This window comes from Chiroxiphia lanceolata, chromosome 29, assembly GCF_009829145.1.
Source record: "Chiroxiphia lanceolata isolate bChiLan1 chromosome 29, bChiLan1.pri, whole genome shotgun sequence".
NCBI lineage: Eukaryota > Metazoa > Chordata > Aves > Passeriformes > Pipridae > Chiroxiphia > Chiroxiphia lanceolata.
In genome coordinates this window covers 1,369,963-1,383,449 of record NC_045665.1, presented here as the reverse complement: position 1 = coordinate 1,383,449, position 13,487 = coordinate 1,369,963, and the positions used below count along the sequence as shown (strand labels likewise).

Sequence of the window (13,487 nt, the reverse complement as noted above, 5' to 3'; positions counted from 1 at the left end):
CACGCCAGACCCCCGAACCCCCAGAGCGCTCAGACCTACGAACTCCCAGTCCCCCGAGCCCCCTGAACCCCCAGACCCCTCGTGCCCCCCCGACCCCCCCCCCCGAGCCCCCCGTACCTGCAGAGCCGCCCGGTTGCCCCGCACGAACCGCTCCATCACGGCGCCGGCCCGCGTGGCCCCTCCCAGTACAGCCCAGTACAGCCCAGTATTACCCACTATAACCCAGTACAGCCCAGTACAGCCCAGCGTAACCCACTATAACCCAGTACAGCCCATTAGAGCCCGGTGTAACCCACTACAGCCCAGTAGAGCCCAACATAGCCCAGCATAATACGCTATAGCCCAGCACAGCCCAGTATAACCCACTATAACCCAGTATAGCCCAGTATAACCCAGTATAGCCCAGTACAGCCCAGTATAACCCACTATAACCCAGTACAGCCCCGTATAACACACTACAGCCCAGTACAACCCAATATGACCCACTATAGCCCAGTCCAACCCACTATAGCCAGGTACAGCCCAGCACAGCCCAGTATAGCCCAGTATAGCCCAGTACAGCCCAGTACAGCCCACTATAGCCCGGTACAGCCCACTATAGCCCGGTACAGCCCAGCAGAGCCCAGCACAGCCCAGTATAGCCCAGTCCAGCCCTGTCCAGCCCACTATAGCCCGGTACAGCCCAGTATAGCCCAGCACAGCCCAGTATAACCCACTATAGCCCAGTCCAGCCCACCACAACCCAGCGCATCCGACCCCCCCACCCCGCGCCGCGGGGGCTGCCGGGAAGGGGCGTGGCACGGAGGGCGTGTCCCTTCCCGGCATCCCCCGCGGCTGGGGGGGGGCCCAGGGGGGACCCCCCAAAATCTTCCGGGCGCCCCCAAAACTCTCCCGTAACCCCCCGACTCCCTTTACAGCCCCAAACTCCGCCCCCGCCCAGACCCCTCGGATCCCCCAAAACTCTCCGGGACCCCAAAATCCTCCCCCCCCCCCCCCCTCCCCAACCCCTCCCTCCCAAGGACCTCCCCCCCCCCCCAACCCCCGCACAGGTGCGACCCCCCCCAAAGTTTCTTACACCCCCAAAATTACACCTTTAATCCTCTTCCTCCTCCTCCTCCTCCTCCTCCTCCCGCCCTAAATCCGCCTTCCCAGCGGAAAAGCCGGGGCGGGCGGCTGGAGGTGGAAAACCAGGCCCCTGTGGAGCCGGGAAAAGTGGGAAAAACAGGGGGAAAAAAAGAAGAAAAAAGAGGAAAAAAAAGAAAAAAAAAGAAAGGGAAAAAGATAAAAGAAGGGGAACAGCAAAAAAAAAAAAAAAAAGGAGGAAGAGAGGAGGAAACGAGGAGCGAAAAGGAGGATTAAAGAAGAAAAGAGAAAGGGAAACGGAAGGAAAAGCAGGAAAAAAGAGAAGAAGAAGGAAGAGAAAGAAGGAAAAAAGAATAAAGGAGGAGAAAGGAGGAATAAAAGAGGAAAAAGGTAAAAAGGATTTAAAAGGAGGAATAAAGTGGGGGGAAAAAAAACCCAAGGGGAAAAGGAGGGGAAAGAAGGAAAAAAGGAGGAAAAAAAAAAAGGGGGGAAAAAGAAGGGGAAAGGAGAATAAAGAAGGAAAAAAAGGAAGAAAAGCGAGGAATAAGGAAGGAAAAAGGAGTAAAAAGAAGGAAAAGAAGGTGGGAGCGGGATCCCGAGCGCCGGGAGGGGCTGGAGGGGGGGTGTGGGGTGTGGGAGGGGACTGGGGGGTCCTGGGGTGACCCCGGCCGGGGACACTGAGGCGGGGCCACAGCCCGAGACCCCCCGGACACACCCCGGACACTCCCCGAGACCCCCCCGGATACACCTCGAGACCCCCGGACACACCCCGGACACACCCCGAGACCCCCCCGGATACACCTCGAGACCCCCGGACACTCCCCGAGACCCCCGGACACACCCCGGACACACCCTGAGACCCCCCCGGATACACCTCGAGACCCCCGGACACACCCTGGACACACCCCGAGACCCCCTGGACACACCCCGGACACGCCCCGAGCCCCCCAGACACACCCCGAGACCCCCCCGGATACACCTCGAGACCCCCGGACACACCCCGAGACCCCCCCCGGACACACCCCGAGACCCCTGGACACACCCTGGACACACCCCGAGCCCCCCCGGCCACGCCCCGAGCCCCCCGGCCCGGCCGGTCCGTCCAGCCCCGGCCCGGGCGGGGCAGCGCCGGGAAACTCATCCCATGGAAATCCAGCCCCACCACCTTCCCCGGGGGTTGGTTACGTTCCATTTTATTTTATTCTATTTTATTTTATTCTGTTTTATTTTATTTTATTTTATTTTAGTCTATTCTATTTTTTATTTTATTTTAGTCTATTCTATTTTTTATTTTATTTTATTTTTTATTTTTCTTTTATTCTATTCTACCTTATTCTGTTTTATTTTAGTCTATTTTATTCTATTTTACTTCATTTTATTTTTCTTTATTTTATGTCACTTTGTTGTTTCATATTTCAGTTTACATCATTTCATATTTTATTTAGTTGGTTTGTGTTTCATTTTAATTCTGGCGATTTTCAAAGAACATTCCTACGTGGTTATTTACTTACAAACCCTCTTTATTTTATCCATCTGCTTACCCATCAAAACATTTTCCTCTCATTTATTTGATTAATAATACTCTTTATTTATCAGCTCAACTCCCTGTGTGTTCATCTGTCAGCACTATTTATTTATGTATCTATAATGTTTCATTTATATTATTATATTTACTTATTTGATATATTGATTATTTATATTATATTATATTTTATGTATGTTCATATATTATATTATATATAATATAAAATTATATTATATATTTTTTATATATTGCAATATATACAATATATAATATTATATTATATCTTATATCCTATATTATATTATATTATATATATTATATATTATTATATATATTATATACTACATATAATATAGTATATTATATTATATTATATATATTATATTATATATTATTATATATATAATATACTATATATATAATATATTATATTATATTATATATATTATATTATATATATTACACTATATATATTATATTATATATATTATATAATATATATATATTACATTCTATATATAATATTACATATAAATATATAAAATGAATATTATACATTGTGTTATTATTTATATTACATTTTTATATTATATTATTATTTATATTATTTTGCCATATATTTTATATTAATCCATTAATTATATTAATTATATTAATATATATTTATTATATCTATATTATAGATATTTATTTTATTTTCCTGAAATTCCCAATGTTTCCCTCTCTAAGGTTGAAATTTGGGATGTGGCAGCTCCCGGCCAGACCCGCAGCGTTCCCAGGAGCCTGACCCGGCCCCGCTCGAGGGGAGGGTGTCCCATGGAGCAGGGAGGGACCCCCGCGGCCTCTCCCGGCGGCGAAGGGACCCCCCAGACCCCGGAGGAGGAAACAATTCCCGGCGCGGGCCGGGAGAGCCCGGCACCGACCCCTGATGATTCCAGGGATGCGGAGCCGGGAGGTGCCCCCCCCGGAGCCCCCCGCCAGGAGGAGCCTCGGGGGGACCCGGAGGGAGGGGGGTCCGAGCCCCCCCGGGCCCCGGAGCCGCGCGGGGCAGAGTTTTACTGCGTCAAATGGATCCGCTGGAAGGGGGAGCGAACGCCCGTCATCACCCAGAGCCAGAACGGGCCCTGCCCGCTCCTGGCCATCATCAACGTCCTCCTGCTCCGCTGGAAGGCAAGAGGGGGGGTCCGGGGGGGCGGCCCGGGGCGGGGGGGGCTCGGCCCCGGCTCTCCCTGAACCCCGGCGGGGAGGGATTCATCCTGCCCCTGTTCCAGGTGAAGCTGCCCCCGCAGAAGGAGGTGATCACGGCCGAGGAGTTGATGGCACATCTGGGTGAGGGGGGGCTCCCCTGGGACCCCCACACTGCTGAACCACCACTGGGATGGGGATGGGGGAGCAGGGGTTCCCTGGGACCCCACACTCCTGAACCACCACTGGGATGGGGATGGGGCAGCAGGGGTTCCCTGGGACCCCACACTCCTGAACCACCACTGGGATGGGGATGGGGCAGCAGGGGTTCCCTGGGACCCCACACTCCTGAACCACCACTGGGATGGGGCAGCAGGGGCTCTCCTGGGACCCCACATTCCTGTCCCACCACTGGGATGGGGCAGTGGGGGTTCCCTGGGACCCCACATTCCTGTCCCACCACTGGGATGGGAATGGGGCAGTTGGGGCTCCCCTGGGACGCCACATTCCTGCCCTGATGCTGGGAAAGGGGTGAGAGAGTGGGGGCTTTCTGGGACCCCCACATTTCTGAACCACCACTGGGATGGGGATGGGGCAGCAGGGGCTCTTCTGAGACCCCACATTCCTGTCCCACCACTGGGATGGGGCAGCAGGGACTTCCCTGGGACCCCACACTCCTGAACCATCACTGGGATAAGGATGGGGCAGTGGGGGCTCCCCTGGGGCCCCCACGCTGCTGTCCCACCACTGGGATGGGGATGGAGGAGCAGAGGCTCCCCTTGGACCCCCCCACCCCTGCCCTGCTGGGGGTGTGCCAGGGGTGACCCCACTGCCTTCCAGGGGATTGCATCCTGGCCACCCAACCCCGGGAGACATCGGAGGGGCTCCAGCTCAACTTCCAGCAGGTGAGGAGCAACACCCCAGGTCACCCAACCCCACCACTGACACCCCCTGTCCTCTTGGGGGGCACGGTCAGCTCCAGGACTTGGGGGTTCCCCCTTCAGGAGCAAACCCCCCCTGTTCCTCCTCCCTCCCAGAACATCAGTGACACCATGACAGTCCTCCCGAAGCTCTCCACGGGGCTGGACGTCAACGTGAGGTTCACGGGGGTCTCGGATTTCGAGTACACCCCCGAGTGCATCGTCTTCGACCTCCTCAACATCCCCCTCTACCACGGCTGGCTGGTGGACCCCCAGGTGAGGACACCCCCCCTCAGCTGGTGGCTTCCATGGGGCCAAGGGAACGATCCAAGGGCTGCAGAAGCTCTGCTGGGAGGGGTCGGGGTCAATCCTGGACAAGGCCACCGAGCTGGGCATGGATTCCCCACCCCTGGAAGTGTCCAAGGCCGGGTTGGACGGGGCTTGGAGCAACCTGGGCTGTGGAAGGTGTCCCTGCCCGTGGCAGGGGGGTTCTGGATGACCCTAGAAAGTCCTCTCCTGACCCAAACCCCTCTGTGATGTTTTGGACGGGGCTTTAAACCTGAGCTAACGGACGATTAATGGGAGGAAGTTGGACCAGGTGATCCCTCCCATCCCAAACCCTTCCGTGATGGTGGAAACCATCGGGAATGTCCCTCTGATGGGGAAACTTCAAGCTGAGCCACCCCTGGGCCGCCACAGGTTGGAAGCCAGGAGCTCACCCCCCTTCCCTGCCCTCCCTGCAGAGCCCGGAGATGGTCCAGGCCGTGGGCAAGCTCAGCTACAACCAACTGGTGGAGAAAATCATCACCTGCAAACAGGCCACCGACTCCAGCCTGGTGAGCGAAGGTAACGGCCCCCCCAGCCCCCTCCCCGGGGTCCCTGGGGGCAGAGCTGGACCCCCCCCAGCCCCGCTGCCCTCCCCTCGATGTCCCCCCAGGGCTGGTGGCCGAGCAGTTCCTGGAGGCCACGGCGTCGCAGCTGAGCTACCACGGGCTGTGCGAGCTCACGGCCGCGGCCCCCGAGGGCGAGCTGGGCGTCTTCTTCCGCAACAACCACTTCAGCACCATGACCAAGCACAAGGTGGGCCCCTGGACAACCCCCCGTGTGCCCCCCCAAGCCATGAACCCACGCTGACCGTGCCCTGTCCCCCTGCCCAGGGCCACCTCTACCTGCTGGTGACGGACCAGGGCTTCCTGCGGGAGGAGGGGGTGGTCTGGGAGAGCCTGCACACGGTGGACGGGGACAGCTGCTTCTGTGACACCGACTTCCACCTCAGCCACGCCCCGGGCAAGGGGGGGGACCCCGCGGCCCCCCCGGACCACCAGCTGCAGCAGAGACAAGTGGACCAGGTCGGGGACAAGCGGTGGTGGGGTTGGGGACACACAGACACGCACCCCTGAGTCTGGTCCCAGCCCAGCTGCAGGGTCTGGGCTCGCCGTGCTGACCCCCCCTCTCTTTGTGTTCCTGTGCCCCCCCCCAGGATTACATGGTGGCCCTGTCCCTGCAGCAGCAGCAGGGGCAGGACCCCCCCTCGGTGCTCAGTGACCTGGAGCTGGCGCGGCAGCTGCAGCACGAGGAGTATCAGCAGCACCATCCTCATCCTCCTCCTCCTCCTCAGCAGCAGCAGCTCCCAGGGCAGGTAATCAGGTGCCCCCTCACCCCTCCTCTGCCCCTCTGGGGGGTGTGGGGGGGTCTCTGCAGGTCCCCTCACACTCCAGCACCACCCATGTCCCTGTGGGTGGATGGTGGCCCTGGGGGCATCCCTGCAGGTCCCCCCACACCCCCATGTCCCTGTGGGTGGATGGTGGCCCTGGGGGGTCCCTGTAGGTCCCCCCACACCCCCCTTGTCCCCGCAGGTGGGTGATGGCTCTGGGGGGGTCCATGGAGGTGCCACCACACCCCCCATGACCCTGTAGGTGGGTGGTGGCCCTGGGTCCCTGCAGGTCCCCCCACACCTCCCATGTCTCTGTGGGTGGGTGGTGGCCCTGGGTCCCTGCAGGTCCCCCCACACCTCCCATGTCTCTGTGGGTGGGTGGTGGCCCTGGGGGGGTCCCTGCAGGTCCCCCCACACCTCCCATGTCTCTGTGGGTGGGTGGTGGCCCTGGGGGGGTCCCTGCAGGTCCCCCCACACCCCCCTTGTCCCCACAGGCGGGGTCACGTCCGGCCGGAGAGCGGAGGCAGCGGCAGAGGCCAGATTTGGACTGTACCCTCCTGTAGCCCCCCCCGGGGGGTCCCCACACCCAGAGCCCCCCGACTCCCACTCTGTGTCCTCCAGGGGGATCCCACGGGGGTCCCTGGGGGGCTGCAGAGGAGACACAGACACAGGAGGGGTGACGGTCTGAGCCCAGCGCTGGGACCACCCCGATCCTTCCAGTGGCCTTATGAACACAGGGGGTCCCTCTCAGGGGGTCCCATCAGGGGGGTCCCTCTCAGGGGGGTCCCATCAGGGGATCCCATACCTCAGTCCATGCTCCTGGACACGTTTCTAGGGGGGGAAACCTGTACCCCCCCTTTCCAAACGTTGCCTTAGCCCTTGGCAAGTAAAGGACTTGTCCCCCCGCACACGGGTCTGGCTCTGACACCCCCGGGGGGCTTTGGGGTGAGGGGACCCTCCACACCCCTCGGACACGGGGGTCGGGGGGGGTCTGGGGGGTCCCTCCGGGGGTGCAGTGACGCGGCGCGGCCCGCAGGGGGCGATGGGAGTGAGTGGGGTCTATGGGGGGACATATAGGGCGGGTGTGGGGGGCCCTGTATGTATGGGGGGGGATTGGGGTGAGCGGAGGGTACTCGGGGGTCTGTATAGGGCCAGATGGGGGGGATATAGGAGGGCATAGGGTCTGCACAGGGGTGTGTATAGGGGACATATGGGGGGCATATAGGGGGGCACAGGGGACACACAGGGGTGTAGATATGGGGTGTATATGGGGCACACACTGATGTATATGGAGTATATAGGGGGTGTATATGGGGGGTGTAGGGCACACATAGGGGATGTCTATAGGGTCTGTCCATGGGGTGTATCTGGGGTGTCTATAGGGTCTGTCCATGGGGTGTATCTGGGGTGTCTATAGGGGCTGTCTATGGGCTGTATAGGGCATGTCTAAGGGGCGTCTATAGGGGCTGTCTATGGGGTGTCTATAGGGGCTGTCCATGGGGTGTATCCGGGTGTCTATAGGGGCTGTATATGGACTGTATAGAGCATGTCTATGGGGAGTTTATAGGGTCTGTCCGTGAGGTGTGTCCGGGGTGTCTATAGGGGCTGTCTATGGGCTGTGTAGGGCATGTCTAAGGGGTGTTAATAGGGGCTGTCCATGGGGTGTCAATAGGGTCTGTCCATGGGGTGCACACGGGGTGTTCTCAGGGCTTTCCCCCCGTCCCGCTCCGATCCCCATCTCGGCGATCGATTGCTCAGGCCCGGCCCCGCCCCCGCGGCGGGGGCCGCGCTCCCCGCGGCGTTGCGGTGACGTCACTCGCGGCGTAGCGGTGACGTCACGGCCGCCGCTGCCTGGCGCGGGACGGGGGGGGCGAGCGGCGGCTCCGGGCGGCGGCTCTGCGGGACCGGGCGGGTGAGCGCGGGGGGGACACGGGCGGGGGGGACACGGGCGGGGGGACACACGGGCGGGGGGACACACGGGGGGCGGGGGGGACACGGGCCGGTCCCGCCGCCCCCCGGCACGGCCGGGCCGGGCCCTGGGCGGGCGTTGGGCGCGCACCGAACCCCCCCCGCGGGGCCCCCCCCGGGGCGGCGGGGCCGCGATCGGGGCCCGGCGGGGCCGCTCGGGCGGGGCTGGGCCCTCGGCGGGGCCCCCCCGGGGCCGCTGGAACGGCCTCGCACCCCCCCCGGCCCGGGGGGGGACACGCAGCGCTCGGTGCCGGGTCCCACCCGCGTCCCTTTCCCAGCGCTGCTCCCAGCCCCGGGTTTGTCTCCCAGGCCTGGGAATTCCGGGCTGCTCCCCCTTTCCAGCTCCTGAAATCCCCCCGGGGGGGAGGGTCCGGCCTGGCCGTGCCCCCCTCCCGCGGGTGAACCCCCCCCCCCCGCCGCCGCCCGGGGCCTCCCCCCGCCCGCCCCCGCCGCTCCCGTTACCTGCCCGGGAGCGCCGGGAATTGCGGGGATCGGGAATTGCGGCACCTCCCGGCCCGCCCCGCCTTGCGAAACCGCCCGCAGGGGTTCCTCTTCCTCCCCCGGGGGAGCCGAACCGCCCCGTCCCGCTCCCAAATCCCTACTCCGCCTTGGGGCGTTCGGGATTGACCGCGTCCCGACCCCTCGGAGCGCCCCAAAAAGGGCCGGGATGCGCCGACCCCCCCCCGGCCCGGGAGGGCTCCCCCAGCGCCCCTCCCGGGGCCCGTCCGAGCCTTCCCCAGACACAAAGGTGCTCATTGTGCCGCCGGCAAATCCCTAATCCCGCGCTGGGCCCGCGCCTGGCCTCGCTGTCCCACCGGGAATTGCGTTGGGATCGGCCCCGGGATGCGGACACGGCGCTCGGGAGGGGAACTGTGCGGAGGGGCTTCTCCCTGCGCCCCCCGGCGCTGTGCCCGTCCCGGGGCGGGGGGTCCGGGGCCTGGAGCCCGGAGCTCTCTGGGGCTGTCCCAGGAATCCGGGCTGGTCATCGGGATCGGGAACAGGGCCTGAGTTAATGTTCACCCACTGACCTCTGACTGCGGGAGCAAAGTCCGGAGCTCGGTAGCTCCGGGGGGATTTCAGCGGCCCGGGGGGCTCGGCCGGGGGCTCCCTGGGAGCTGAGGTGGAAATCGGGGGGGCCGGGGGCGTTGGTGGGATCCCCCCGGGGTGGGATCGGGACCCCGCGGGGGTGCCGGTGCCCCCCTCACCTCCCCCTTTGTCTCCCTCCCCCCCAGCATGTTTCAGACCTTGTACAGCTATTTCTGGTGGGAACGGCTCTGGCTCCCGGCAAACCTCACCTGGGCCGACCTGGAGGACCGGGATGGGCGAGTCTACGCCAAAGCCTCCGACCTGTACATCACCCTCCCCCTGGCCTTCCTCTTCCTCATCGTCCGGCACCTCTTTGAGACGTGAGTCCCTGCCCTGAGCCCCTGTGCCCCTGACCCCCTGAGCTGTGTCACCTGACCCTCAGCCTGGCTGGGAGGTGCCCGTGGCACCCCGGGGGTCCCATCAGCCCCCTCCCCAAACCACGTGCCCCCCACACAGACGGGGCTTTGTGCAGCCCCCGCCGCCCTTATCGGGCCCAGGCGGCGTTTAAGGAGCGATTTGTTGGGCAAACAATGGGAACAGACCCGGCTTTGTTGGGATGGCAGGAGAAGGGAGAAGGGGGGGGCCCTTCAGCGGGGCGGGGACGGCCCCGTCCCCCACCCTGGGGTGACACAGGGACCTGGGGTTGGAGGGTCCCCTGTGGCAAAACCTACCTCGGAGAGGGCACGGCGGGGCGGGGAAACTGAGGCACTGAGGGGTTGTGAGTCACCCTGGGGTGGCTTTGGGGGGGGCCAAATCCCGCAGGTGACAGAGGTGGGGACAAACGTCCCCCTGCTCCTTCCCCAGGTACGTGGCCACCCCCCTGGCCGGGCTCCTGAACGTCAAGGAGAAGATCAGGTTAAAAGCCACCCCCAACGCTGTGCTGGAGAAGTTCTACGCCTCCACCTCCAAACACCCCAAGCAGGTGAGGGGTGGGGGGTGGCCGGGGGTGGGGAGGGGGAGGTGAGCAGCAGGGCCAGGGCCCCGTGGTGACATCCCCGCTGTCCCCAGGCCGACGTGGAGCTGCTGTCCAAGAGGAGCGGCTGCTCCGTGCGGCAGGTCGAGCGCTGGTTCCGCCGCCGCCGCAACCAGGACCGGCCCAGCCTGCTCAAGAAGTTCCGGGAGGCCAGGTGAGACCCCTGCCCGGTGTCACCGTCCCCCCACGGCAGGGAGGGGGCTGGGAGGGCACCCTTTTGGCCAGGAGCCACGGCTGGAGGGTGGGCTGGGTGGGGTATGGGGCCGGTGGGTCCGTCCTCCTCCCTCCCTGCCCCCCCGTGCCCGTCTGAGGACCGTCTGCTTCCTTTTTCCAGTTGGAGATTCACCTTTTACCTTATTGCTTTCATTGCTGGCATGGCTGTCATAGTGGATGTAAGTATTGCCTCCCCCCACCCAGCAGTGCCTCGCCCCCCTGGGCCCCCTCCCCTCTAACACCCCTGTGTGTCTCCCCCTCCCCATCCCACAGAAACCCTGGTTCTACGACCTCCGGGAGGTGTGGAAGGGATACCCCATCCAGGTGAGCTCCTGATCCCACCCCGGGGATCAGGGTCAGATTTGGGAGCTGGGGGTGCAGGGGGGTCTCTCTGGGGTCACTCAGTGTCCCTGGCACCCGTGGGGCTTTGGGTGGGGCAGGTTTGCTGAGGGGGGCAGAGGGTCCCCAGGACTCTGTGCCCATGGAAGGGGATCAAACCCCTCTGGGGGACCCAGAGCATCCCCCCAAGCTACCCCTTGCCCTCCAGAGCATGCTGCCCTCCCAGTACTGGTACTACATGATCGAGCTCTCCTTCTACTGGTCCCTGCTCTTCAGCATCGCCTCCGACGTCAAGCGCAAGGTGGGCTGGGGGTGGGGGGTCTGGGAGGGGGGTGCACACACTGGGAATGGGGGTGAGGGACCAGCTGGGAGGATCCAGGGACACGGAGGGGACATGGGATGGCAGAGTGCTGTGGGTGGGATCCAGGCTGAAAGCTCCAACTCCCCCATCCCTGGGCTCCTGTGACCCCCAACTCCCCCATCCCTGGGCTGCTGAGCCCCCCAACTCCCCCATCCCTGGGCTGCTGAGCCCCCCAACTCCCCCTTCTTTTGGGCACAGGACTTCAAAGAGCAGATCATCCACCACGTTGCCACCATCATCCTCATCAGCTTCTCCTGGTTCGCCAACTACATCCGTGCCGGGACGCTCATCATGGCCCTGCACGACTCCTCGGATTACCTGCTGGAGGTACAGCCCCCCCAAGTCCCTCAGCCCCCTCCCGCGTCCCCTGTGCCCCCCAAACTCACCCCCCTGTGCCCCATCTCCCCCCCAGTCTGCCAAGATGTTCAACTACGCCGGGTGGAGAAACACCTGCAACAACATCTTCATCGTCTTCGCCGCCGTCTTCATCATCACCCGCCTGGTCATCCTGCCCTTCTGGTGAGCTCCAGTGGGAATGGGGGGAGCTGAGGCATGAAGTGGGGGCCCACGGGGGGTCTGGGGCTGGTTTCTGCCCCTAACAGGAGTGGCTTTTCCCACAGGATCATGCACTGCACGGTGGTTTATCCGCTCGATCTCTACCCCGCCTTCTTCGGCTACTACTTCTTCAACTTCATGATGGTGGTGCTGCAGTCGCTGCACATCTTCTGGGCCTACCTCATCATCCGCATGGCCCAGAAGTTCATAACTGGAAAGGTGAGGGGGGGCTCAGGGACGCTGCCCTGGGCTGAAGGACCCTCTTGGGGTGGATGGAGACCCCCAGATCCCGAATCCCGCCTGCGCTCGGATGCCCGAGAGCCCGGAGAGCCCTCGGTGGGGAGAACCCCCCGTGGTTGTGCTGGGGGAGCTGAGGCACGGCAGGAGAACGGGGGGAGCTGCCGCCTGAAGCCGCCCCTTCCCTGTCCCCACAGGTGGTGGAGGATGAGAGGAGTGACCGCGAGGAGACGGACAACTCGGAGGAGGAGGAGGAGGCGGCGAAGAACGGGCCCCTGTCCAACGGCCACCCCGTCCTCAACAACAACCACCGCAAGACCGACTGAGCGCCCCCGACCCAGAGCTGCCACCTCCCGCCGGGACCCCGGAGCGCCCTCCTGGGCCCCGATTCCCCCCGGAGCAGATTCCCCCCGGAGCGGGGCCGCGGCGCCGGGGCGGCCGTTTGTCCAGCTCACGCTCACCGTCGGTGCCCTTCCTGCCTCTCACCTGCTGCCTTAATCCACTGCGGTCCCCGGGACAGGCGGGGATCCCACCGGGAGGGCTCCCATCCCACCGGGATGGCTCCTTCCCTCCCACAGCCCCCTGGGATCGATCGGCTCTGCCCGAAGAGCTCGGCCCCGGCCCCTTGCTGGGCTGCAGCCTTGTGTTATTCCCCCTTTCCCAACCATTCCTTCACCGGGGAGGGGGAAAAGCCCTTTCCCTGCCCCGTGTCCGGCTGGCAAAGCCGGGCTCACTCCCTGCTCCACCACAGCGGGAGGGAGGAGCAGGGGATTCCTGGGTGTTTTAGTGCCTAAATGATGGGATGACACTTGGGGGAAGGAAGCTGTGGGGTTGAGTCACTCTTGGTGTCTCACGGAGTTTAATCCCCTCATTTCTCTTCTGTAAATGGATTTGGAGTCTCTCCCTCTCCGTGGCCTCTCCCAGTCCCTTCCCCAGCTGTAACAGGACAAACTTCCAAGTGATTTTCCTTATTTTTTTTTTTTTTCCTTTAGTTTTTTTTTTTTTTTGTATTTATTTGGAAGACAGAAGGAGCCGGGCTTGGCTCCGTCTCCCGCATCCGCCCGGGATGCTGCGAGAGCCCAGCGTGGAGGGGTGGGGGGGGGGGAACAAGGACCATTAACCAATGTCAGACCAAAACGTGTTCTGTTCTGTTCTCGTTTTTTAAAAAAAAACAAAAGGAATAAATAAAAGGTTAAATATATTAAAAGTTTAAAAAAAAAAAAAAAAACAAACCAACAACAAAACTAATAAACTTGGGTAAAAAAAAAAAATAAAAAAGCCACGCAGGATTCGGGCACGTTCTGTGGGTGGCACAACGGGGCAGAGAGGTTATTTTGGCACAGAGCTAAAAACGGGCAGAACCTGAGGGGTTTGGTGGTTTTGATGTT

General features: G+C 61.4%; 4 protein-coding genes across 12 annotated transcripts in view; 2 read left to right on the top strand and 2 right to left on the bottom strand.

Annotated features, from left to right (window-relative positions):
- Positions 1-8,584, bottom strand: part of MLLT11 (MLLT11 transcription factor 7 cofactor) — a 24,921-nt gene extending 16,337 nt beyond the window's left edge. The window contains exon 1 of the mRNA XM_032713345.1: positions 8,554-8,584. The gene's annotated coding sequence lies outside the window, so the exon portion shown is untranslated. The remainder of the gene's footprint in view (positions 1-8,553) is intronic.
- Positions 1-9,292, bottom strand: part of PRUNE1 (prune exopolyphosphatase 1) — a 12,865-nt gene extending 3,573 nt beyond the window's left edge. The window contains exons 1-3 of one of the 7 annotated variants that reach the window (XM_032713278.1): positions 621-647; positions 316-430; positions 118-245 (exon numbers count right to left, since the gene is read on the bottom strand). In XM_032713278.1, the coding sequence (XP_032569169.1) occupies positions 118-245; positions 316-319 (132 nt within the window). In that variant the 5' untranslated portion in view covers positions 320-430; positions 621-647. The other 6 variants (XM_032713280.1, XM_032713282.1, XM_032713279.1 and 3 more) reach the window with 6 other exon arrangements.
- On the top strand, positions 3,326-7,275 carry MINDY1 (MINDY lysine 48 deubiquitinase 1). Of its 2 annotated transcripts, none has more exons than XM_032713267.1 (9): positions 3,326-3,778; positions 3,880-3,937; positions 4,634-4,698; positions 4,831-4,989; positions 5,457-5,549; positions 5,620-5,793; positions 5,871-6,062; positions 6,221-6,352; positions 6,862-7,275. In XM_032713267.1, the coding sequence occupies exons 1-9, from the start codon at positions 3,425-3,427 to the stop codon at positions 6,928-6,930; spliced, it is 1,296 nt and encodes a 431-aa protein (XP_032569158.1). In that variant the 5' UTR covers positions 3,326-3,424; the 3' UTR covers positions 6,931-7,275. The 2 variants fall into 2 exon arrangements, with proteins under 2 accessions (XP_032569158.1, XP_032569157.1); XM_032713266.1 differs by having other exon boundaries at positions 5,457-5,559; positions 5,651-5,793; positions 6,194-6,352.
- Positions 8,176-13,331, top strand: CERS2 (ceramide synthase 2). 2 transcript variants are annotated; one of them, XM_032713294.1, is made up of 11 exons: positions 8,176-8,279; positions 9,568-9,741; positions 10,226-10,343; positions 10,430-10,548; positions 10,729-10,786; positions 10,881-10,931; positions 11,155-11,247; positions 11,506-11,634; positions 11,720-11,826; positions 11,928-12,081; positions 12,297-13,331. In XM_032713294.1, exons 2-11 carry the CDS (start codon positions 9,569-9,571, stop codon positions 12,423-12,425), a joined length of 1,131 nt encoding a protein of 376 aa, XP_032569185.1. In that variant the 5' UTR covers positions 8,176-8,279; position 9,568; the 3' UTR covers positions 12,426-13,331. The 2 variants fall into 2 exon arrangements, with proteins under 2 accessions (XP_032569185.1, XP_032569184.1); XM_032713293.1 differs by lacking the exon at positions 8,176-8,279 and adding an exon at positions 9,320-9,455.
- The last annotated feature ends 156 nt before the right edge of the window (positions 13,332-13,487 follow it).

Excerpts from the sequence above, each read along its gene's own strand:
- CERS2 (XM_032713294.1), top strand. The coding sequence starts at position 9,569 with ATGTTTCAGACCTTGTACAGCTATTTCTGGTGGGAACGGCTCTGGCTC. Across the intron at positions 9,742-10,225 it reads GTCCGGCACCTCTTTGAGAC|GTACGTGGCCACCCCCCTGG; the intron begins GTGAGTCCCTGC and ends CTCCTTCCCCAG. Across the intron at positions 11,635-11,719 it reads CCTCGGATTACCTGCTGGAG|TCTGCCAAGATGTTCAACTA; the intron begins GTACAGCCCCCC and ends TCTCCCCCCCAG.
- MINDY1 (XM_032713266.1), top strand. The coding sequence starts at position 3,425 with ATGGAGCAGGGAGGGACCCCCGCGGCCTCTCCCGGCGGCGAAGGGACC. Across the intron at positions 3,938-4,633 it reads GGAGTTGATGGCACATCTGG|GGGATTGCATCCTGGCCACC; the intron begins GTGAGGGGGGGC and ends ACTGCCTTCCAG. Across the intron at positions 4,990-5,456 it reads GCTGGCTGGTGGACCCCCAG|AGCCCGGAGATGGTCCAGGC; the intron begins GTGAGGACACCC and ends CCCTCCCTGCAG.